The following is a 26,034-nucleotide window of genomic DNA, read 5'->3' as shown; positions in this document are numbered from 1 at the left end:
GATTAAGCAAATAATATGGCATGAGACATAACTATTTTCCAATCAATTATGCATTCATGTAAATCATTAGAGATCCATAATATCATCCTTTTCCAAGCTCAAATATTATTAAAATCATTCATTCCTTCCGGTCTATGAAAGCATTAAGTATACCAATGATTTATTAACAAAACATATTACTAATTAAATAAAACTCAACATATATTAAAATAATTAAACCTTCATAGTTAGGGCTACATCATAGCCCTAGCTATGAAAATTAGTTCATGGTAAAAATAATTTCAACATCCATAATTATTAAAAATAATAACATTCACAATTAAAGAGAAAGGAAAAGAGAATAAAAACTATTGAAGAAATTCTCCTCCAAGAGCTCTCAAAGTCGTAGCCTTCTTCTCCAAGCAAGCCCACATCTCTCTGCCTCCTCCAAGCTCTCCAATTGATCTTCTAAAACTCTAAAACTTTAAAACCCTAGAACCCTTAAGAATCTTAGAAACTCCCAAAATTTGGTTTGTTTCTATTTAAGCCTCCTAAAAGCTCTTAAATAACTCTCTAAACTTGTATATCTTCCTTCAATGTGGTGGGGACTATATATATAAGGCCTTGGGAATCTTTTTCTCTCTTTATTTTCAATGTGGGAGTCTTGAAAGATACCTTTTTTAGGCCATAAAAAGGGTTGGACGAATTTCATGTGTAAAAAGGAAACTGTATATTACTTGCTCTCTACTACTTTCCTTTTATCTAATTCCTCCTAAAAAAATAGTTAATTAGTCTAATTTACCCTTAATGAAGCATGTGACATGACATGTGCCTCATTAATGATAAATTAATCAATTATTGCCACTTGTTTTTATCTTGGCCCTCAAATTGCCTTGATTCCCTCTTTTGATCAAGGTGGAGATTTAACTAGAATATTATTTTTTATAAATTATAAACTTTAAATGATGATAACTCTTTGCTCGCACCTCGAAATCCAAAAATAACGAGACATTTGAAATCCTCAGATCTTGATGATTCATATGACATCCACTTCCATCATGAAATTCTCTATAGAATCTTTATGGAATCTTCAAGATATCTTTTTGGAATCTTTTTAATGCTTAGTCCGTTCGAGCTCAAATCTTGCTTCCCACCACAATTCGACCCAAGGAATCCATTTTTATGGTTGTTTTCTTAAAATTCTTCCTCTTTTACCTAGATTAAGAAAAATACATAATTAAGTATCTTTCCATAACAAATTAACACAAACTAACAAATATTAAGCTATAAATATGGCATAAAATCATCAATATTTTAGACCTAACAATTACCTAAACAATTGGTAAATAAGTTAGTATTAATGATTTATTTAAATTATATGGTTTTTATCTAGTAGAAATTTTATTAAACATAAAATTCAAGAAATTATAAGCTTTTGGAATTTATTTACTATATGACATGATAACTAATAGAAATTCTTAGGTCAGGATTATACTAATGGTTTTTCACCAAATCTCTTTTATCAACTTTGGAACATTTCAAATGCTGAGATTTAAAAGTTTGTTGGAGGTTTATATGAGTCATGATAAGGTTCATATTACCTTCTTAGTTTTTAGTATTTTACTATGCTAGTATAATTCAAGATTATAATTTAAAAATCTCATCCTTAAAGTAATCTAAGAGCTTAGTAATAAAAATCCTTATAGATATATTTACCATCTAGACAAACTTATAGGAGAATAATTGTGATAAATTTGTGGCAATGTAGTAATGATTGAAAAATATTCTAAACTAAATATATATATTTGTATATATATATATATATATATATAAGTAATTTCTTAAATGAATAAATAAAATCAATAAAATATTGTCTCATCATTTCGTAAATATATATATATATATTGCTGAAACATTTGGTAAATATATTTTGTAAACAATTTTTTGGAAGCAACATTATTTTAACTTTATTATGTTCAACAAAAAATGAAAAAAAAAACTTTTAATAATAGTGGGAAGAAATTTGTTAGAAGAGGAAGAATAAAGAAAATATTGATTTTATTTATAAGTGTGTTTCATAATGGTGGAGGAGGATCCTATTTATAGATCCTTCTATGACATAAATAATTACAATAAAAATATAGATGAATAACTAATATAAATAGGATATAATATAAAAATTGTAACTATCTTATTTCAAGGGATAGTAAGCATCCATATTTGATATTATCATGAATATTGATAAGATCATAAGACTTCCCCTTGGATGCTTAAACATGCATGTTAATATTGTCCCTTTAAAAACCTTATCAGAAAAATCTTGTAGAGCAAAACCATGATATGGAAAAAAAATTACAGTCACATATGCTCCCATTCAAGAAATAAACTAAGTTTTCTTCAAATCTCGTAATTAATGCATTCCTATTCTATGTACAAACTTTCTGAATGTTGAAGTTGAAATGCCTTTGTGAATAAATCTATAGGATTGTCACTTGAACGAACAAGATGAATGTCAATAACTTTACTTTCAACAAGTTCATATGGGAAAAAGAGTTTTTGAAAAAATGTTTGGTATTGTCATTTTTGACGTAGCCCCTTGAGTAATACATGCATGATCATCCTATATAATATGGTTAGCTCCTTCTTGATGGATAACTTGCATGAATTTGTAATATGTTGAATTACAGATCATGATTAGAAAAGTAGCCACTGATGTTTACTTTATTGAATGCCATGAGATTGTGTATACACAAAAGTGGATATCCACTCTAAGAATGATCTTGAAGTGGATCAAACAAATATCATGCATCTGCAAAACCAATAAGTTCTATGTTCGATACTTTGTGATAAAATAAACCCATGTCAACTGTTTTCTAAAGATAATAAAATATTTGTTTCAGACCATTCCAATGTCATCCCGTATGTGATGAGCTATATCTTGCTAATAAATTAAAAGATAAAGTTGTATCAATTTGAGTGTTATTTCCAAGATACATAATGCTTTTATAGCACCTAGATATGGTATTTCAGGACCTAAATTTTTTTCGTTATCTTATTATGGATGAAAAAGATCTTTTGTCAGATCAATGACCTAATAACCATTGAGGTACTCAATGGATAAGATTTATCATTGCTAAAACATTAAAACCCCTTTTTGTGTTAGTCGATTCGTGGAATATCCTTTTTGATAAATGCTCAATTTGTAATCCAAGATAAAAAATTTTCCTACCAAGATTTTTCATCTCGAATTCTTTCATTAAGCATGTCGTTGCTTTTAGAAGTTCATCAAGACTTTTAATGATATTTAAATCATCTCCATAAATAGCAATAATAACGAATCCAAATTCATACTCTCAATGAAAACACATGGACAAATAGGATCACTCACATACCTTTTTTTTAAAAGATATTTACTAAGAAGATTATACCACATATGCCTAGATTGTTTCAATCCATACAAAGATCTCTGTAGCTTAATAAAAGTATCTCTTGAGATTTTGACTCTTGCATTTTAAATTCTTCAGGGATTTTTATGTAAATATTACTATTAAGTGATCCACATAAATAATCGGCTATCACATCCATGAGATGCATATCTAGTCTTTAAGATGTTGCTAAATTAATCAAATATCTAAGTGTTATTGCATCCACCACATAAGAATAAGTGATAATCAATACTAGATCTCTGTGAGAAACCTTGAGCTACAAATCTAGCTTTATATCTCATAGTTACATTATTCTGATTTCACTTTCTAGCAAAAATACATTTATAACCTACAAGTTTAACATCATCGAGTGTTCGAACTATAGGTCCAAAAGCTTCATGCTTAACAAGCAAATCGAGTTCTACTTGAATTGCATATTTCCATTTTGGCCAATCATTTCTATATACTACTTCTAAACTAATTTTGGTTCATAATCCTCTTTTTAATTCATAATTTCAATGGCCACAAAATATGAAAATATGTCATCGATGATTATATCATTACGATTCCATAACTCCGCAATAGTAATGTAACTAGATGAGATCTCAATTTCTTTGATAAAACTCTCATAGTTCAGAGCCCAACTCCAACTATATCTTCGTAAGTGAGGTGAGGTATTTCTTTCAATTTGAATAGGGGGTATCCCCTTTTTTCAGATACCTGATCTTCTTTTATGGATTTTTCATTAGCTAAAATTTAGGTCTAGGGCACTTACTTTCTTTGTTTTTTCATCAAGTATATTAGCTATTTTTCTTTTCCTAGGGATTTTATCTTTGGAACGGATAGGTTTACCCTACTTCATGCATATCATAGGCTCATTAGTAACTTGTTCAACAAGAACATTAATATTTGTGGAAGCCTTTATATTAGTATAAGTGATTTAGTCACCCTTTTTGTATCAATGAATTCATCTAGTAATTGATTAGCCAGATCTTGTAAATGTATAATTTTCTGAACTTCCAATTCATGTTGATTTGTTTGAGGATCAAAAGCTCAAGGCATTTCATGATACACAAGGATTCATAACTAATATATATATATATCAAATTGTCTCCGAGGGCCCAGCCGTGTGCATCATGGCAGAGCAATAGGAACATATATTGAGCATCCAAATGTTCGAAGATAGGAAATGCCTGGCTCTTTGCCAGAAGTTAGTTGTAATGAAAAGTGTTTTTCATAAGCTAATGGCCTAATGCACACTAGTGCTATTGCATGCAAAATTTCATGCCCCCATGCAAAATTAGGAAGTTTTGTTTTCATCAATAATGGTCTAGCGATTAACTAAAGGCGTTTAATAAATGATTGTGCTAGACCATTTTAAGTGTGAACATGGGTAACAAATTGTTCAACATGAATTGCAGTTGATAGCTATTAAAGGCTTGACACGTAAATTCACAAACATTGTCAAAATAAACTTTTTTAATTACATAATCAAGATATTGTGCTTGTAGTTTGATTATCTATGCAAGATATCTAACAAATGCTACATTGCGAGTTAACGAAAGACACACATGTGAACATCTATTAATACCATAAAATATCAAAATGGTTCGCACAGTGGATAAATGGGGCCATATGTATATTCCCTTGTATTCTTTCAAGAAATATTAGGGATTCCATTCTAATTTTAGCTGGTGATGGTCTAGTAACAAATTTGCCCATAGAACAAGCAGCACAAGAAAATTTATTTGATTGAAAAATTTGCTAGTCTTTTAATGTGATGAGGACATGACCAAGAGCCCTTCAAGATGGAGCCCAGATCCACTTCAAATGTTTATAGGACCCATAACCCAAGCACGAGCAAAGAGATTGAAAGAGGCACTAAATGGTTTAATCCAGGAGGTGTTTACAACCCAAGGAAGCAAGTTTATTAGTGAAGATGAACTAAAATTGGTCCATATGATTGGGATGGTGGATGCCAACGTGAAAGAGAGTCTAACGCATGGACTTCTACAACATGGTGATGTGGCATCATATGGTGACATGGCATCCAACTAAGCTTGGCCAAGTTTTATAATTAGGAAAATATTCATTTTTATTTATGTTTTGATTGGATTTTGGCATGTTGCCTATTTACTTTCCTAATTTAGTTTTTATTAGGTTTTTAAATTACTTTCCTAATTTTATTAGAGTTGAATTGGTCAAAGAATTAAAGGCCATTCAAATTAGGAAACTAGGAGATAAATTAGGTTTCCTAAACCTAACCACATTAGGTTTCCTAAACCTAATTTTCGTCTATTATTATTCCACCTTTACTTTTAGCAAATTTAAGAAAGATTTGTAATTTATTTTGCCTATTTAAAGGTACATAACTCATAAATAAAGAGGAGATTACAATTTTGATTCAAAGTGCGAGTGATTCTCTTGGTTCTATAAGAACTATATCGAACTTTTTCAAGCTTTGTTTGTCGAGTTCAAATTCGACTTATCAATAGGTTATTTCGAACTCTATTGTGGCTTCTTCACTATACCAAGGTTCTTACCTCAAATATAGGTAACGGGTTGAGATCTTCCATTGATAACTTGTAATTAGACGGTCCTAATTCAATTTTTGTTACGGGTTTAAAGGCAGGTCGCTCTAGGTTCGTATCATAATGGATGTCCATAAGAATTTTTTTTTAACTCTATGCATCATTGTTAATCCTAGATATCTTAATCGATCGTGCCAAATCATGAACATTTTTAGATCAATAAACTTCTAGTTTATTATGTCATGTAATTCAATGACATCAATGTATGTATAATGCAATCCCTAGGAGAATGTAGGCAATTTCTCTAATATATTTTTTTCCCCTGATATTGTTGATGCATTGCATCAAAGCTCATCATTATTTGGATTTGTTATCTATTATGATGTATATCTCTAAAACTTAATAGATTTCGTCTAGGATCTTGTAGAGTATAATGCATTACTTATGAGAAATATTATTCCATTAAGCAAAATAATATTTGCTCTTTCGAAGTTTGCTAGTGATAAATTTAGTTGAGAAAAATATATTTTATCTTTTAGGATAATATGCGTTGTCACACTATTAACCAAATATATATCATCTCGATTGATCTTGGAATCAATAACATTCTTAATACAATCCACATATCTAAGGAAAATGAAACTTATATTTAAGAATTATAAAGAAATGTTCTCATAATCAAATAAAAGTAAATAACAGTCCAATGAAATTAACAAAAATTATTCAAAAATCTCACAAACAGATTCAATCCTAATAGCTAGTCAAAATTTTCATAAAAATTTATAACATCCAAATGAGTGTTGTTCAAAGAGTCATCTAAAGTAGTATTTGTTGAATGGGCTAAGTAATTAATTGATCCACATAATTTAACCATATTTGTCTCCTTTGTCTTTTTGGCATCTTTAGAAACTTTGTAAAGATCAACAAGATGCCTAGGGGTACAACTAATGCATGACGAATGTTCCTAAAAACCAAATTTAAAATAGTTATTTTCAGTATTCCTTTTATCTCCACATTTCCCTTTTTCCTAATGGGAAATATCATTTTTCTTGAAATTTGAAGGATGACTATAACTACCACAGTTATGAGAATTCCTTCCTCAGCCAAGCCCCCCACCTCTACCTCATCCACATCCTCGATTATTGGGTGATGTTACATTCACTTAGGGAATGCTTGATCTAGTTGAGCAAAATTGATACTTTTTTATCAACAATTCATTGTTCTGTTCAGCAAGAAGAAGACAAGATATTAGTTCAAAAATGTGGAAAATGTTTTTTCCAACATTTCTTCATCAATATTTTTTTTTTCCACACAATTTCAATTTGGAAGTGATATTAAACATGGTAGAATTATACTTAGCAATAGATTTAAAATATTTTAATCTTAAATTTACCCACTCATAACAAGCCTTTGGTAGAATTATTATCTTTTGATGTTCATATCTTTCGTTCAAATTATTTCATAGAATATTCTTTCATCTAAATGCTGATGAAAGAAAATCATAACTTTTGCACAATTCTGTGGGGATGCAATGTTTCCTTCTTTAATTGTATTCCTCAAACCCATAGCATCCATATGTATTTCAGCATTAAGAATGCAAGATAAGTAATTATTTCTAAATATGTGAAGTGCAACAAATTCTAATTATGAAAGATTCGATGACATAAGCGCTAACCAAAAAAAATTAAAAAAATTTAAAAAAAATGTTGTTAGGTCTAAAATATTGATGATTTTATACCATATTTATAGCTTAATATTTGTTAGTTTGTGTTAATTTGTTATGGAAAGATACTTAATTATGTATTTTTCTTAATATAGGTAAAAGAGGAAGAATTTTAAGAAAACAACCATAAAAATGGATTCCTTGGGTCAAATTATGGTGGGAAGCAAGATTCGAGCTCGAACGGACTAAGCATTAAAAAGATTCCAAAAAAATACCTTGAAGATTCCATAAAGATTCTATCGGGAATTTCATGATGGAAGTGGATGTCATATGAATCATCAAGATTTGAGGATTTCAAATGTCTCGTTATTTTTGGATTTCGAGGTGCGAGCAAAGAGTTATCATCATTTAAAGTTTGGAATTTATAAAAAGGAATATTCTAGTTAAATCTCCACCATTGTTCAAAAGAGGGAATCAAAGCAATTTGAGGGCCAAGATAAAAACAAGTGGCAATAATTGGTTAATTTATCATTAATGAGGCACATGTCATATCACATGCTTCATTAAGGGTAAATTAGACTAATTAACTATTTTTTTAGGAGGAATTAGATAAAAGGAAAATAGTAGAGAGCAAGTAATATACAGTTTCCTTTTTACATATGAAATTCGTCCAACCCCTTTCATGGCCTAAAAAAGGTATCTTCCAAGACTCCCACATTGAAAATAAAGAGAGAAAAAGACTCCCAAGGTCCTATATATATAGCCCCCACCACATTGAAGGAAGATATAAAAGTTTAGAGAGTTATTTAAGAGCTTTTAGGAGGCTTAAATAGAAACAAACCAAATTTTGGGAGTTTCTAAGATTCTCTTAAGGGTTTTAAAGTTTTAGAGTTTTAGAAGATCAATTGGAGAGCTTGGAGGAGGCAGAGAGACGTGGGCTTGCTTGGAGAAGAAGGCTACGACTTTGAGAGCTCTTGGAGGAGAATTTCTTCAATAGTTTTTATTCTCTTTTCCTTTCTCTTTAATTGTGAATCTTTTTATTTTTAATAATTATGGATGTTGAAATTATTTTTACCATGAACTAATTTTCATAGCTAGGGCTATGATGTAGCCCTAACTATGAAGGTTTAATTATTTTAATATATGTTGAGTTTTATTTAATTAGTAATATGTTTTGTTAATAAATCATTGGTATACTTAAAGCTTTCATAGGCTGGAAGGAATGAATGATTTTAATAATATTTGAGCTTGGAAAAGGATAATATTATGGATCTCCAATGATTTACATGAATGCATAATTGATTGGAAAATAGTTATGTCTCATGCCATATTATTTGCTTAATCTATGCTTGATGAATTTGCATGATTTAATTTATAGGCCGGAAGGAATAAATTAGGTTATGTGAATATTATCAATTGTGAGTGGAAACTACTTTTGATTAATTTTGTGATTAAGTGTGGTTAACAAAATTACTAGTTAATTAAATTCACATATTTAAGTAATTAAATTGGAATAGTTAGTGGTGAAATCAAATGCCCTAGTATTCATAATTATTCTCTCTCTTACTTGAAATTGATCTAATTTTAATTGATTGCTTTTGTTTAATTTAGTTTATTTAGTTTTCAATTGCCATCTTAAATTTTAGTTCAAATATTACCAAAACCTAATTATCTTTGGTACTTAATACTTAATCCCTTGGGTACGACAACCCTATTTTTCCACTTTATTACTTGAAAACGATTCGTGCACTTGCGAGTTGATTTTACACATCAAGTTTTTGGCGCCGTTGCCGGGGATTAAGGCATTAATATTAATTCGGATTGGGTTTAGTAGTACTTTGAACATTGTTTTCTTATTTTAAATTTTTATATTTATTTCTTAATTTTGGTTTTAGTGTTGCATGCTAGGGTTTTAATTCTTTGCTTGTTTGGCCAACTTGCTTTGAAACCAAAATTGTATTTTTAATTTATTGGTGTCTAGGTTAAAAGTTATGCATACTTAGGATTTTTTCTTATTTTCAACTTTCTTTTATCTTTATTATTTTCAATTTTAGTTTGTATATTAGGGTTTAATTTTAATTGTTTGCTTGATAAACTTGCAATTAATTTGAATCTTTGTTTTGTTAGTGTTTTCGTTGTAGGAAAATCATGGAATATCAAGCTTTTGGTCATCAACCTTATTGGGATTATGGGGTGCCAACTAGTTCTACAAGTGAAAATTTTATCGAGTTACAAAAGAATCTTACTATGATGTCTAAACTCGTTGCAAATTTTAGAGTTCAAGCTGTACCTTGTGAATGGTGTGGAGTAAATCACTCAAGTGAAAATTGTCAAGTGGGGAATCCTTTTGCTCTAGAAGACTCAATTGAAGACTTATCAAGACAATATAATCAAGTTACAAATTTTGGGATTCAAGCTATAACATGTCAATGGTGTGGAGGCAATCATTTAAGTGAACATTGTCAAGTGGGAAATCCTTTTGCTCCAGAGGAGCCATTCGAAGACTTTCCCAACACATATAATTCTGGATGGAGTGATCGACAAATTTATTCAAGGTATGACAATTCAGATCTTTCAAGTTATCAAGTGAGCACATCTTTGATCGAGTGTATGGAAAGGCATAGGGAAACATTTTCTAAATGTTATGATGCGATTGGCAAGTTGCAAAATCAATATTCTCCAAGTACAGACTTTCAAGTTCAATTAGAGCAACCAATGACAACTTTTTCACATGGATCTCAAGAAGACTTGGAAACTAACATGGAGATTATGTGTAATAAGCAAGTTGATGAATTTGAATTCGTTCAAGAGCCATATAATGATGATAAAGGATTTGAGGAACATGAAGAGGTGTCTATAAGGAGTGAAATGCAACAAGAATCTTCAATTTTGGATAATTTTAATGAGGTCCACACACATGACCAAGATTGCCCACCACAAGAAGTTTCCCAACGCACTATCACTAGTTCATGGGAATTTTTTAATTTTCCTTCAAATTCATTGCAAAAAGGGCTTAAGGATCATGAAGAGGATAAGTCAAGGAATCAATCAAGCCAAAAGTTGGCCAAATCCGATGAGTATAAAGCTATGGCCGCACTTCAAGAAGATTGCTTACCAACAGAGACTAAATCTCAAATTTTCAAGCCAAATATTGAATTTTCAAGAGCCCAAGATGTATATCCATGCTCCAAAAATGCAATTGAGGTTGAATGCATCCCAAAAGGAGACAAACAAAGCATTTTTGGACCTAAAAGAATCCAATCTGCCGAAAAGAAAGTTCAATTCATGCTTTTAGTTCAAATTGAGACTTATATAGGACAAGGAGTTAAAAGTTTGCTAAGGCCACAAGATTATCATCATGCACAATTTCCATATCATAAGCTTGGACAATATTATGAGGATGACATCATTTATATATTTAATCCAGGTTGAACATCAAAAGGATGAAGTCAAGCTAATGACTTTAAACAAGCACTCTTGGGAGGCAACCCAAGTTTCTTTCTTTACCTTATATTTATCTATTTATTTTAGTTGTTTTTAGTTGTTTTCTTGTTTTTAGGTTGTTTTGATGTGTTTTGTTTGAGTTTTTGCAAGGTTTTAAGATGTTTAGGTGTAAAAGAGCAAAAGACGAATGTTAAGAATTTCAAGTCTAAAGTTAGGTTTTTGGAGTATAACCACCTTGAATATTCATTGGAGTACATCAACTTGCATGGGTACATGCCCTTCTTTTTGGCCGCATGGTGTGTAGGGAAAATACAACATGTAGGTTTTTCCCAAGTTTTCACATTGCGAGGAACATTCCATGTCTTCAAAGGGGAGTATTCTTTACCTTTTATTTACTTTTGCTTTATTTTATGTTTTTCACAATGAGGACATTGTTCATTTTAAGTTTGGGGGTGAAAAGCATGCTTTGCATCTTTTAAATCTTGTCCATTTAAGTGTTTTTATAAGTTTTCAAAAATGTTAGTTTTAGTTTTTATTTTCCTTCATTATTAAAAAAAAAAAAATTGTTTTTGTGGTGTTTTCTTAAGTACTTTAATGAGCCAATGATAAGACTATGATTGAAAATAAATTTGTTTTTAGATGGTGGATTTGTTTTTGTGTATGCTTAAATGCTTGAAGTTATATTCGCATATTGTTACTTTCAATAAATTTTGAGCACATAATCAATAATGCATAATTTAGATTGTGTTTTGAAGAAGGTTTGCATGAATTAGAGTACTTTATTATTAATTGAACTCTAGACCTTGCTTGATTATTGCTTGAGGCGAAATCCTAGGTGAGTGCATTACTAAGAATATGATTTAGGCCATCTTTGTTTAAGTTTGAGCCTTTCAAGCCCACCTAAAACATTATCTTCCACTAGTACCTTATTTGAGCCTTTAGGATGCATAAAGAAGTATTAGAGCCTTTTCTTCATTAAAGCACATTTACTTACCCTTTTGAGCCTTAAATTTCTTTTTCCTACCTTGAACATACTACAAAGAGAGCTTTAATTGAATTGATATGAATATATGCTTGTGAGCTTGTTTGAGTGTTGAAAAAGAAAAAAATGAAAAAAAAAAAAAGGAAAAAAATAAAGTTTGGAGGTTAAGTATTTGGTGAATTTGTCTCTAGTATGCATTTTTGTGTAAATTGGAGGTTTGAATGTGCAATAAGAAGAAAAATAAGTTTGGGGGTTTAGTGGAAAAGAAAGAAAAAAAGAAAAAAAAAAGAAATAAAGAAAGAATATATGTGATTTGAAGAATGTATGCACAATAAAAAGGAGAAAAAGGATATTGAAATTGAAGTTAAAATAAGAAAAGAAGTTCTATAAAGAAACAAATTTTACAAGTAATTTATTCATTGATATTTAATTTTAGCTTTCTTTCTTTGATTTATTATATCCTATCCTTTTCTTTCTTTAGCCTTATCTATTAGCCTTAACAATAGAAACCATGAAGTCCTAATGATTTAAGGTGGTGCATTAACCTACATTAGTGGAGAGTGATAATTAAGTCAAGCATATGGTAGTTCATACGTTATTATCAATCTCTAATTCTTGTAAATTTATTCAAGCACATGATAATTAAGTGTATAAATTGATTTCCACACACACACATTGGAAGTATCATATATGTTGGATAGAATATAAGGTATTGAGTTACATAATTACTTGAAACCATTTGAAAAGTTATATGTTATACAATCTTTGAGGCACCTCATTAAAGTATCTTATGTTCTTTAAATAAAATTTCACTTTCTTATTCTTTTTCTTTGCTAGGGACTAGCAAATCTTAAGTTTGGGGGTATTTGTTAGGTCTAAAATATTGATGATTTTATACCATATTTATAGCTTAATATTTGTTAGTTTGTGTTAATTTGTTATGGAAAGATACTTAATTATGTATTTTTCTTAATATAGGTAAAAGAGGAAGAATTTTAAGAAAACAACCATAAAAATGGATTCCTTGGGTCGAATTATGGTGGGAAGCAAGATTCGAGCTCGAACGGACTAAGCATTAAAAAGATTCCAAAAAGATACCTTGAAGATTCCATAAAGATTCTATCGGGAATTTCATGATGGAAGTGGATGTCATATGAATCATCAAGATTTGAGGATTTCAAATGTCTCGTTATTTTTGGATTTCGAGGTGTGAGCAAAGAGTTATCATCATTTAAAGTTTGGAATTTATAAAAAGGAATATTCTAGTTAAATCTCCACCATTGTTCAAAAGAGGGAATCAAAGCAATTTGAGGGCCAAGATAAAAACAAGTGGCAATAATTGGTTAATTTATCATTAATGAGGCACATGTCATATCACATGCTTCATTAAGGGTAAATTAGACTAATTAACTATTTTTTTAGGAGGAATTAGATAAAAGGAAAATAGTAGAGAGCAAGTAATATACAGTTTCCTTTTTACATATGAAATTCGTCCAACCCCTTTCATGGCCTAAAAAAGGTATCTTCCAAGACTCCCACATTGAAAATAAAGAGAGAAAAAGACTCCCAAGGTCCTATATATATAGCCCCCACCACATTGAAGGAAGATATAAAAGTTTAGAGAGTTATTTAAGAGCTTTTAGGAGGCTTAAATAGAAACAAACCAAATTTTGGGAGTTTCTAAGATTCTCTTAAGGGTTTTAAAGTTTTAGAGTTTTAGAAGATCAATTGGAGAGCTTGGAGGAGGCAGAGAGACGTGGGCTTGCTTGGAGAAGAAGGCTACGACTTTGAGAGCTCTTGGAGGAGAATTTCTTCAATAGTTTTTATTCTCTTTTCCTTTCTCTTTAATTGTGAATCTTTTTATTTTTAATAATTATGGATGTTGAAATTATTTTTACCATGAACTAATTTTCATAGCTAGGGCTATGATGTAGCCCTAACTATGAAGGTTTAATTATTTTAATATATGTTGAGTTTTATTTAATTAGTAATATGTTTTGTTAATAAATCATTGGTATACTTAAAGCTTTCATAGGCCAGAAGGAATGAATGATTTTAATAATATTTGAGCTTGGAAAAGGATAATATTATGGATCTCCAATGATTTACATGAATGCATAATTGATTGGAAAATAGTTATGTCTCATGCTATATTATTTGCTTAATCTATGCTTGATGAATTTGCATGATTTAATTTATAGGCCGGAAGGAATAAATTAGGTTATGTGAATATTATCAATTGTGAGTGGAAACTACTTTTGATTAATTTTGTGATTAAGTGTGGTTAACAAAATTACTAGTTAATTAAATTCACATATTTAAGTAATTAAATTGGAATAGTTAGTGGTGAAATCAAATGCCCTAGTATTCATAATTATTCTCTCTCTTACTTGAAATTGATCTAATTTTAATTGATTGCTTTTGTTTAATTTAGTTTATTTAGTTTTCAATTGCCATCTTAAATTTTAGTTCAAATATTATCAAAACCTAATTATCTTTGGTACTTAATACTTAATCCCTTGGGTACGACAACCCTATTTTTCCACTTTATTACTTGAAAACGATTCGTGCACTTGCGAGTTGATTTTACACATCAAATGTCACTCATAATACATAATCTTTTAAATTTTATAAAATTTTATGTATGATATTACTTGGATAATATTCTAGAACATATTCAACAGTATTATATAAGTTTCTATTCACACTGACACACACATACACACACGTATATATATATATATATATATATATATATATTTATATAAAATAGAATTTCACATTCAATAGAGTAATTGGAATATATAAGATAATTAGTCATTTCGGAAAGAAATATATGCAATATTTATAAAATGTGTATCGCAATCAGTGGAAGATACGTAACATACATAGTTATCAGACAACATTTTGACTTATAAGATAATAATAATTAAAATAATTAGAAAATGTATAAACCCCAATAAATGATTGTAAAATCCGGAATAATATTAAACTCAAATAATATAAATGCAATCATATGAACCTATTGGAAATTGGAAACAATTTGAAAAATACAAAGCAATAAAAATAGATTTAATAATCATTTAATTCATAAAGTGAATATAATTCATCATTCAAAATCATGAATATAAATCCATATTCATTAAAAAAAAAAAAAAAACATATATATGCATATATGTAAACATATTTGACCAGAGCACAAAATAATAAAGAAAAAAGAATAACATCCATTAGAATTTAATTAGGGGAGCATAACGACTTAAAACTAATATATATATATATATATAGGTCCAGCGGAACATATATGAATATAAAATAACTATTACAAGCTATAATTTAATGATATATATGTATATATATATATATATATATAGAGAGAGAGAGAGAGAGACAGAAATTTTATAATAAAGCTTGTGAAAAATGAAAGCAATATATATATATATATATATATATGTATGTATGTGTGTGTGTATATGTACATATGCATAAATACAAACAAAGAATAATGTTTATATACTGATTCAAACAATCATATACATATACAAGCGATCACAATAATATATATAACATGTCATCAATTCAAAACAATCAAGTACTAATAAAAACAATAGCTAATTAATAGATAAAATTATTTAAGAGAATATAAATGAATTGATAACTTTGAGAGCAAAATTATCAAAACATGAACAAGTATTCACCATTTAAACATGTCACGGCACATAAATAATAGGAAATTGATATATTAATAGAAAATAATTGTTCATAAAACTGATATACTAATAGAAAATATATGTTTCATACATTAATGTACCCAATTCATAATATAGTTACAAATAATATATAAACAAAACTAATTTGCAAATCAATCAATATAGAAGCAAAAACAATTTATTGATCCGAATATATATGTATGTATATAACATCCTATATACACACATCAAATTTATATGCATGGACTAACTCTAATAAATAAAACTCGGACTGATAACATGCTATAAAATATAGGAAAAAATATGTCAAGAGGATAAAGAATAAAGAGTAAGAATGAAGAATAAATTGATCTATTCATGGGTGTGTTTCACAATGTTATAGGAGGGTCCTGTTTATAGATCATTCCATGATATAGACAATTACAATAAATGGAGATAAATTACTAAAATAAATAGGAGATAATACAAATTATAACTATCTTATCTTAAGGGATAATAAGTATTTATATTTGATATTATCATGAATATTGATAATATCATAATAAGTTTTGTTTATGTTAACTAATACAGTGATCATGGTTGAAATCAACAATAACTAATTAATTTTGTTTAAAATTAAATATTTATATGAAAACGCTTAACCTCTGCTAATTAAACTGTTGCACCAACTTTCATAATAAAGTATTTTTCTTTATTATATAACAATTCACTAAAAAATTTCATCACAGTACATCATATTGTTTTGTATAATTTAATAGGATTTTATTCACAAAGTCAGCTAAAGAGTATATTAAAGAATTTGAATGCATGGACCATATTGGACAATGATAGAGAATTTTAAAAGACAATGAATCAAATTTGAATGGCACACAATTGCCAACATATATACAAACATAACAGTAGACAAATAACCTATACATTTCTATGATCACAAAAATAATAATAATAATACATAAATAAAAGATCGATGATATAATAGCATTCTAACTAATTTGTTTGATAGCATTCCATCCGGTTTTGAACAGAAGGTATTGGTAGGAAACAATATACATTCTTGAGAAGAAATTCTAGAGGGTAGAAATGAAACCCAATTATTTAGAGGGCTTCTTTCTTAAGATTTATGTTTTAAATTGTTCTTCTTCATTAAAGATTAAGAATATAAAAAGCAATAAATTATTACTATGATAACCATTTATAATGGTAATATATATATATATATATATATATTGAAATAAACCTCATTAGTATACATTTTGAAATAATTTTAAAGTAGTGTCTTTTTTTTTTAATTATTATTATTTTTCCAAAAGCTTATAGTTAGGTAAAAAATATCATTTAAAATATAAGTCAATTATATACAACTCAAATAAAATCTAAAAAAAAAAAAAAAAAAAAAAAAAAAGAAGGGGTTATCAACTGACAAGGTTATTTTTGGCTAAGTTCATGCGAGACTTCAAGGCATATTAGTATAATGCCCTTCAAACAGGGAATTCCTGTTTCCAACAAAATGCCCCCTCTTAAAAAATATCGTAAGTGTTACCCACCGAAAAGGTTATTTTTATATTTTTGGTTCATGCGAGATTTTCAAGGTATAATAGCATAATACCTACTACCTTTCAAACAGAGAATTCCTGTTTCCAACAAAATACACGCTGAACAATGACTAGTGGCGATCAACGCAAGAATTGTGCTCGTGTTTAATGTACAAGTGGTAAATCAAGTTGCATCTGAGAGAAACCAGTACAAGTACAAACCCATAGACTAAGCTTGGACTCAAATAATTACGAGACCAGAGAACTAACTATTACAGGACTAGAGAATTGACTACCAGAGAACTCACTATTACAAGACTAGAGAATTGACCATGTATGGAGTCTTTTCAAGTCTCATGCATAGAACTTAAAAACAAATCGTAGACTAATTTCACATAACTCACATGTCAAAATTCTTTATACATATCAAGATCCAATATTTGTGATGGTTTCTTTCTCCTGCATCACAATTTACGATTAATCAAACGGTTAAAAATCAAAGCAATTACCATCTTTTTCTATTTAATTTTCAGCTACCGTCGGTTTCCCCTTTGGTAGGATCTGAGCTCACAATAGGAAGATTTCTCCTGTACTGAGGAGATGTCAGCCTCCTTTCTAATGGTGTTTTCCTCTTGCTCACAACAAACCTATTCACCCCTTTTCGCATCGGCATTATTGATGGGAAATCTTCATCAGGTATCTGACTCAGTTCTGATATGTCTTTGATTTGGGCAACGCGCCGAAACCACCTCTCTGCCTTGGCCTCCTCTGACATGTCTAAAGGATCCGGCTCTTTAACTGCTGAACCCTCCAAGCTTTTTGCAGTCCAGCTCTCTCTGATGTTCTGATTCTCAGATAGTGGGGGTAAACTTCCTGTCACATTTGGTGCATTGTCTGAAGTTTCGTTCTTGAAATATACATTGCTGGAATCATCCTTGCTCCTACTGTTGGATTCTGCAAACTTCGGGGAAGATTTTCCACTGCTTGATGGTTCATTAATGAAACCAGTCTTATTCTCATTTAGGTTCTCTCTTGAAGGTTCCAAACTCCAGCTCTTAGATTTTTCCATTTGTTGAACACGTTCATTACTAAGCTCCTTCCATCTAGCATCATCCAACTTTTCTGGAAGCTTTTCTGGTGTGTTGGAAGATGAAGTTGTTTCATCAACAGCTTCATTAGACAAATCTGCCTTCCCATCTGGTTGAGGCTTGTCCTTAGAAAAATAATCAGGTGGGAAGGGGACAAATGGGACAAAATTGGTTTTGTTACCTTGCTCCGTAGCCATTCGTCTCTTGTATGCTGGAGAAGTTAAAGAACGATCTTTCTTCTTGCTGACAACAAATCGATTCTCTCCTTTACGCATTGGCATAATTTCAGGGAAGTCATCATCTGAAATTGCACCAGCCAGATCAGTAACATTATGCAGCTCCGCAACTCTCTTAAACCATCTCTCCGATTTTTCAGCCTGTTCTTTCTCTTTATCATTGCTCTGAGCCTGGTCTGCACTCTCTCCTGGTTTAGCACACTCATTGCTCCTGAAAACTTTGCCTGTCAACGAACTAGTTTTTGATGCAGCAGATTCATCGGTACCTGTAACTGCCTCTCCACTCTCCTCTGCATTCGGTTTCTTAGCAAACATATCTGCAGGTAATGGCACAAATGGAACATAACTGGAACTGTTTCCTCTGGCCGGTCCATACCGTGGGGAGGCTGAGTTAAAGAAGGAAGAGGAACTCTCTGTACCAACATTTTGTCCACCAGTGACACCCTTATTATTAGATCCTGAACCAAATTTATTAATAGAAATTTCATTTTGACTCTGCTGTTCTGCAGTACCAAGCAAATGATTTAGAGACTCGGTTTCAGAACTCATCTTAGAAGTGCCATCATTACCCAAATTGCTTTGGTATTGAGAATTGGTCAACCTCCTCTCTAGCGGTGTTTTCCTTGTACTCACAACAAATCTATTCACTCCTTTCCTCAAAGGCATTATTTCAGGAAAATCTTCATCTGCACTGCTCAAGCCTTCAGTATTGTCCAGCTGAGATATCTTACTAAACCACCGCTGTGCCTTCTCTTCATTGGCTGCCAGCCTGTTCTCAATAGTTGCATTGTTACCATTTTCATATGCCATATCTAACCTAGCACTTGCAAATGAAGCCCCTCCTGGGCGCTTGCAATCACACCTCAAGCATACAGTATTTCTCCCATAGTTGAAGAAATCACACCTGAAAAAATAAGAGTTTAAGGTGATTTTCACCATCAACTTTTTAAAAAAAGATGGATAAGTCAACATAGCAGAGGAGAATAATAAAGTGATGCTCACTGAGGACACTCCCATTCCCCACCAGTCAGCTGTCTCTTTGGTCGTGCCTCCTCACATTCAAGACATTTCATATTCCTTGCAAAGTTCATGAAATTACACCTGCTCAGTATAAAAGAATTTAAAGGCTAATGTTTAGCAAACTTCTCAAATGATCTGAAAGCACATAGAAATGTGTGAACACATGTTTTCCCAAACATCTTATATGTAGAAGATATCCCAATAACCAGTGACAGCAAAGGTGCAAACGGGACTACCTTGGGCAAATCCAATCGCCTCTTTTCATTTCAATATTTTGCCCCAAAGGCCTCAAAGTTCGTCCATTTCTGTCAGGGAACTGGCTTGGGCCTGAACCGAAAGAACGCGACTCTGGAGCACAATAACACAACTTGGCCAATTCGCTCAACAGATTCCGGACAGATGGTTCGACAAGTTCTCTGTTGTTGTAATTATTACTCTTTGAAGGGAAAATGGGATTGCTTGCATAACTTAATATAAACCTCATCAGATCAACTGTTTGTACTTTATCACTATCCAATACCTACATTTTTGGAAGGCAAATTAGTGCATAAGGATAAAATAAAGGTACTATGAGGGTGGCTTTAGAAGAAAAGCCTCAATACACCTCATCATAAGTGATGTGATGTTCTTTGCTTAGATGTTTTCAAAACAAAAATTGTATTAAGACATTATCTAATTCAAAAAAGTAAAATTGTCCAGCTTTTATCTTAAAGTAAAAATTTTATTCCTCCTCTCTTCTTTTTTTTTTTTTTTTTTTTTTTTTTTTTTTAATAATTTATCTCAATGTAATAATAATCCTACAATGTCATTTTTTATCAACATAAAATAAAATTCATAGAACTACCCTTCTAAACATTTACTTCCTCAGTAAGTTATAACTAATCCCTTAGGAGTGTAACAGCTATGATTGTAAACATTAAAACGTGTAAGATATTTAATTAAAAACAATACAAAAATATAAACAATTTTTCACTTTTTGGAGGTTAACACTAAACACTTGTTTTAGGCTCACTCAACACCGGTATTCTAAAAAAAAAAAAATTAAAAAAAAAAGTAGACTTGTATATATATATATATATATATATCTATTATGTTTTAGATTAAATAAGATACACTTTTAAGGAGAAAACAAACACAACCTAAAAGTAGCGTTTGTAAGCTTATACTAAGCATCTAGAACTTCTGAATAAGTAGACACCAAAAGTTAAGTCAAAACATGATGCTTGAAATTTTAATCAGGCACCGAAATCTTAGTCCAAAGACAAATTCAAGTTGCTACCACATTACAAGTTACAACCATGTAGCTCCCAAACAATAAATAAATTACAAAAATTATTATAATTACAAACATACTGGTAAAAATTCCAAATGAAAAAAGTAACCCAAGTTTTTTTTCTGAAAGGTATATTTTAGCTGGAATAATATATCTAAGATAAACTATACTGCAAACTGTAAATAGAACTAGTAAAGTTGTAGTGCTAAGACAGTTAAGAGGGCATAGACTGATAATTCTTTTTAATTTGTTGAAATAAATCAGTAGATTACGTCTTTAGTTTAGATTCAAGAATAATGGGTAATCTATCCTGCATCCATCTAAATGAGCTTTTAGCTCTTCATTGAATAAAGCTAATTGTTCACAGAAGCCAACTCATGGTTCAAAACATTAGTTCTAAGGAAAACTGAAACATCTATTGATTGATTCTCCTAGAAGAGTCAACTGAATTAAAAACATGGCAACAAGACAATTTATAATAATGACTTGATTGGTGAAAGAGAACGTGAAGTTGTCCATGAAACTTACTTTCAACACAGATACATTTCTTACACATCAACTGTATAGAAACATATTTGGACTCAAATTAAGATGGAACCACTGAGTGAATACCATAAGAGGTGCTACAATCTATGAATGAAGAACTAATTATTATGCACTCTTGAGGATTTTAATAAACAACAATTATTCCTATATGATCATAATCCTGTAGAAAGGTTAAAATTGCAATTTTATCTATTTAAAATTGCCATCTCTTTGTAACTTGTACTCTCAATTTTAACACATTGATGTATCTTTATCTTGACTTAATATTACTGATCCCCAAGATAATTTAGGTTCAGAATCTGTTAGTAGAGGTCACAATAACCTCAAGGTATAGGTTGAGCCTCAAAGGAAGCAATGGTAGATGAGGTCATTAGTGTACTTGATGTTAGAACCTAAATTTCCGATTAACTTGTTATTGATAAGTTTAACTTACCAACCAATTTACTCTTACATTTTCTCCTTCCCATTATTTTTACACTTAGACCACGCAAAAGAAGATTGTTGCAGTTTTGAGCATGCTGGACTTCCCATTATTCCTTACATTTCCTCATCAGGTGTCTTCTTAACTGATGATTTTTTTTGTTCTCAATCTATTCCTCTTCCTGTTATAATTCCAAATAAGTCAAGACTTCTGGCTGGATCAATAACTCTAAAACCATATTCAGTTTATAGAAAAACATACTACAGGTGGTATCACAAATAAGGCTTCAGTACTTCCACAATCCAATTTTCCCCAACTCAGATCATCCATCATGAGAGCCACTGGATACTACATTTAAAGTCTTCTAACTACCTAGTTTCCTTCCCAAGTATAAGCATACTTGTCCTCAGTATTATCAGGCTCGTTGTTTTTCTTAAGGTCATCCAAGAAAATTATTAAAGAAACTAACACTTTTTTAATCGGGTCAAACAATAGAAAGATCAATGAAAGCTATCGTACCCTTTACATTCAACGTACCGCTTTATTATCCAACATATTCCTACACCTTCTAGAAGAAATAAAAGAACACTTGCTACAATGTTCATCAAATAGACACCAAGTCGGACCAAACTCATAATTCAACATGTTCTCCTTCAATTTCACTCTGTTCAACCAGTCTGTAAAAGATTTAAACCGTGATAGTGACAAACTAATTATTAGCCACATTGAACCATTTTCATTAGGTTAATTTACAACCACCCTTAACCAACTTTAGAATTCCAGAACATCCACAACATTTCGGAGACTTCATTATTGAAACAACAACTACAAATAGAAATTTGATCATGCATAACGAAAATCTCAGTACTTACATTGGTTTGGCTATCGGATGGAAATGACCCGAGTCTTGTAGCAGAACCATCAGCATCGTTGAAAAGAAAAGGAGTCCCATTTTCAACCACCACCTCCACATCTCTTCTTGAAAGCAATCTGCAAAAATAAAATCAAAATAAAAATAAAAGTAAAAAATTAGAGAGCTTCAATCCTCATTGTCAAAGAAAAGCCACCCCTGAATTTTACACACACAAGCTGATTCACGAAGAAAGCAACCTCACAAGACTAGCTCTTTCTCGCGCGAACGCCAAACAAGCGCGTGCGGCGAGTGCGAAATCCTCGGGCAAACCCTCGACTCCGACGAATTCATCATTTCTGACAATTCCCAGGTTCCTATTCAAATAACCAGAGGCAGAAAGTGAATTGACAAGGCTGGACCACTCGGGCCACGGGTGCGAAGCCCAAGAAGCCGAAGCCAACGACGATGAAGAGACGGTGGCTGAGGCGGAATTGGAGGAATGGGTTTCGCTGAGCGAAGAAGTACCGGCATGGGAATGGAAATGCTGCGACGCTTTTCGAACGAAGGAAGAGGAGGGAGAGAAGGGAGAGATAGTAAGGTAGTGCCGGCGGCCACAGAAAGAAGAGAGGGAAGATGAGAGGAGAGGGAGTTTGGGGCGGCGAGAGAGGCGAAGGAGACCAGGAGAACGATGATGATGGTGGAGGAGGAGAGGAATCGGGGCGGCGCTGCTGCTGGAGAGAAGGGTGAAGAATCTGTTGGTGGCACCGCCCATTTTCGATGCCGAAAACGGAGAAGGAGTCGCCGGAGTGCGGCGGAGTTTGGCGGGTAATGGCGGTGAGATTGATGGAGATGATAAACCCTAGGAGTGGGTTTTCGTGGTTAGATTTGTACCTCTTGCTCTCTTCGTATGCTCAGTATATGGGTATAGTAAGTCCTCACCTCATTTCAAAATCGATCTATTAACTAAAATAAAAAGAAAGCCGACGGCTATTGGGAAGAGAAATTTCAGTCAGTCGTTTTCAAGGATAACGAGTTATGGATCATGTGCATGGTATACAATGCTAATATATTATTTTGATAATAAGTTACGAAAAATATTACAAATTACGGATTCTGAACACAGTATTAAATTAAAATTTAACCTACCTAATTCAAATTTTCAAGAACGTCTTTTATATAAAATCTGATATTAAAAAGAGAATGATCTTGACTCTTACAAGTAGTTATAGCATATGATACAATCAAATAATAGTATCTCTTAAATTTAAAAGGTAATTTTAAATTTAATAGTATTAAAGTTATTTTTGAAATAAAAATTTTATGCCCTGCATTTATTCTTGAAATAACCTTGCCTTTTAGAATATGATTGCCAAGCCTTGTAATGAATAATCTAGTGCATTTATTCTTGAAATAACCTTGCCTTTTAGAATATGATTGCCAAGCCTTGTAATGAATAATCTAGTGTTATTGCAAAATTTAAAAAATGATCTAACATTTTTTAATAACATAACGAGAACACCAACCTTCTACTTTATCTGATGATTAGGCACTACCAAAGCATTTTATAGCATTTAGAAATTCAAGTGTATGGAAATCTCCTATAAGATCAATGTTGGAATTGGATCTACAAGTTGCATAAGAACTTAAATATGTTTTTTCTTTAGTTTGATTAAGGGAACTCATGTATTTATTTACTGATCCAACAATCTCAAAAGTTGAAGCAAGTATGGTTCTTTCTTGCAAACATGATGTGTCATTAGCATTTTTTGAGAAGAAAAGATACGTGCTATTTACAATAGATGCAACTAACACTTCTGGATCCTTTGTCAAAAGATCATCAGATATATTAATCATTGCATGACCATCATTCAGACTGCCAATTGCTCCATCTCCAATAATTGATATCCATTCTGCAAAAGCTTTTAGTTCATCCTTATGAATGTCCCAATCAAGACTTTGAAGTCTCATGTGTTTTGTCAACTTCAAAAATTTACAATATTTCCATACATATGATGAATTCATAGTTGTGAGGACAATATCTTGACTACCTCCTTTCAAGATGACGAGCAAAAATTATCTGAAATCTCTTCTAAACATGATAGTTTTACTTCCAAAAGGTTGTTCCAAACTTAATAGATTGCTAGATCTTAAAATATCTCTCATAGTCCTATCCAACACTTTAAAATGATACCTATTCATCATAGGTGCCTTGTCCCAAATGATAAGTTCAGTTTTGGCAATCAACTCAGCAAGTGCACTGCCTTGTTTAACATTGCAAGTTGAATATTCATTTGGAGCAAAAGGTATAACAAACCTTGAATGTGTTATCTTACCTCCCGACAAAAGAAGAATTGCTATACCACTAGATGCTAGAGCCAACACAATTTTCCCCTTCGACCTCAAAGCTTGCTTTGTCATTTGAATTATAAAATAGATCCTTGAGAACTTTGGGAGGGTCTTACATCATTGGAAGCTTCACTTTCTCTTGCATAAAACACAAATAGAACTTTAGTTTTGATGAATTGTAATGTTTTCCAACCTTTCATCATACCAAAATAATGCACCACAAAATTAACATTTATTGTAAGGATCTCCGATATTCTAATAGTCTACATGAAATTTATAAAGAGTGAATACTAGTAAAATTTGCATATAAGTAAGATAAGGATGTTTTAAAATAAAAAAAATTAAATCCAAAAAATATACTCCTATTTGAAAAGTCACTGCGTTCTACTTCTTCCTCCCAAAAAAAAAAAAAAGGGGTAAAATAATTAATAAAAATTCAAATTATAAAAGCACAATTTGAATTATGTATAACAATAATTGTGCCATCATATTCACAACCATCACTTTTTATGAAATTAGAATTTATAGGATTATCTTTATCTATAACATAGAAAATTAATGAGACTACATAAATAATCATATAGTTTTGAATTAAAAATCAAACTGAAATAATTAACTAATGCATTTTATAAAGTTATCTGTCAAATTTTCATCCATAATCACTTTTGAAACAACAATTATAGATTTAACTAAAAAAATAAAATTAAACGTATTGATTTAAACAACTTCAAATATTTTTAATAAAGCATTGTACCATTATTTAAGTTGTTTTTTTTTTTTTTTTTTTTTTGGAGAACGCTTAAGAAACATGTTTATCCAAAGAAGTATTTGAAGTTGAATTAAAACTTGCAACAATAAATCCATTATTTATTATGTGCTTCTCAAAAGATAGCACATTTAATTATATATACTTTGTTGCATCTATTATATCCAAAACTCCCTTGAGAAAAGCTAGTAGTATTGACAAATGTGTAATCTCTTCTTT

The 26,034-nt window shown here is 31.0% G+C and overlaps 1 protein-coding gene across 2 annotated transcripts; it reads right to left on the bottom strand.

The window, feature by feature from the left end:
• Positions 1-17,401: 17,401 nt before the first annotated feature.
• LOC107434891 (zinc finger protein VAR3, chloroplastic) lies at positions 17,402-23,731 on the bottom strand. Of its 2 annotated transcripts, none has more exons than XM_025067696.3 (5): positions 22,961-23,731; positions 22,723-22,840; positions 19,847-20,130; positions 19,593-19,691; positions 17,402-19,494 (listed from the first exon to the last, which is right to left on the bottom strand). In XM_025067696.3, the coding sequence occupies exons 1-5, from the start codon at positions 23,473-23,475 to the stop codon at positions 17,796-17,798; spliced, it is 2,715 nt and encodes a 904-aa protein (XP_024923464.3). In that variant the 5' UTR covers positions 23,476-23,731; the 3' UTR covers positions 17,402-17,795. The 2 variants fall into 2 exon arrangements, with proteins under 2 accessions (XP_024923464.3, XP_024923465.3); XM_025067697.3 differs by having other exon boundaries at positions 19,593-19,667.
• Between the last annotated feature and the right edge of the window lie 2,303 nt (positions 23,732-26,034).

The sequence above is a fragment of the Ziziphus jujuba genome, chromosome 7 (assembly GCF_031755915.1).
Source record: "Ziziphus jujuba cultivar Dongzao chromosome 7, ASM3175591v1".
Classification (NCBI taxonomy): Eukaryota; Viridiplantae; Streptophyta; class Magnoliopsida; order Rosales; family Rhamnaceae; genus Ziziphus; species Ziziphus jujuba.
This window is presented reverse-complemented; position numbering and strand designations above follow the sequence as displayed.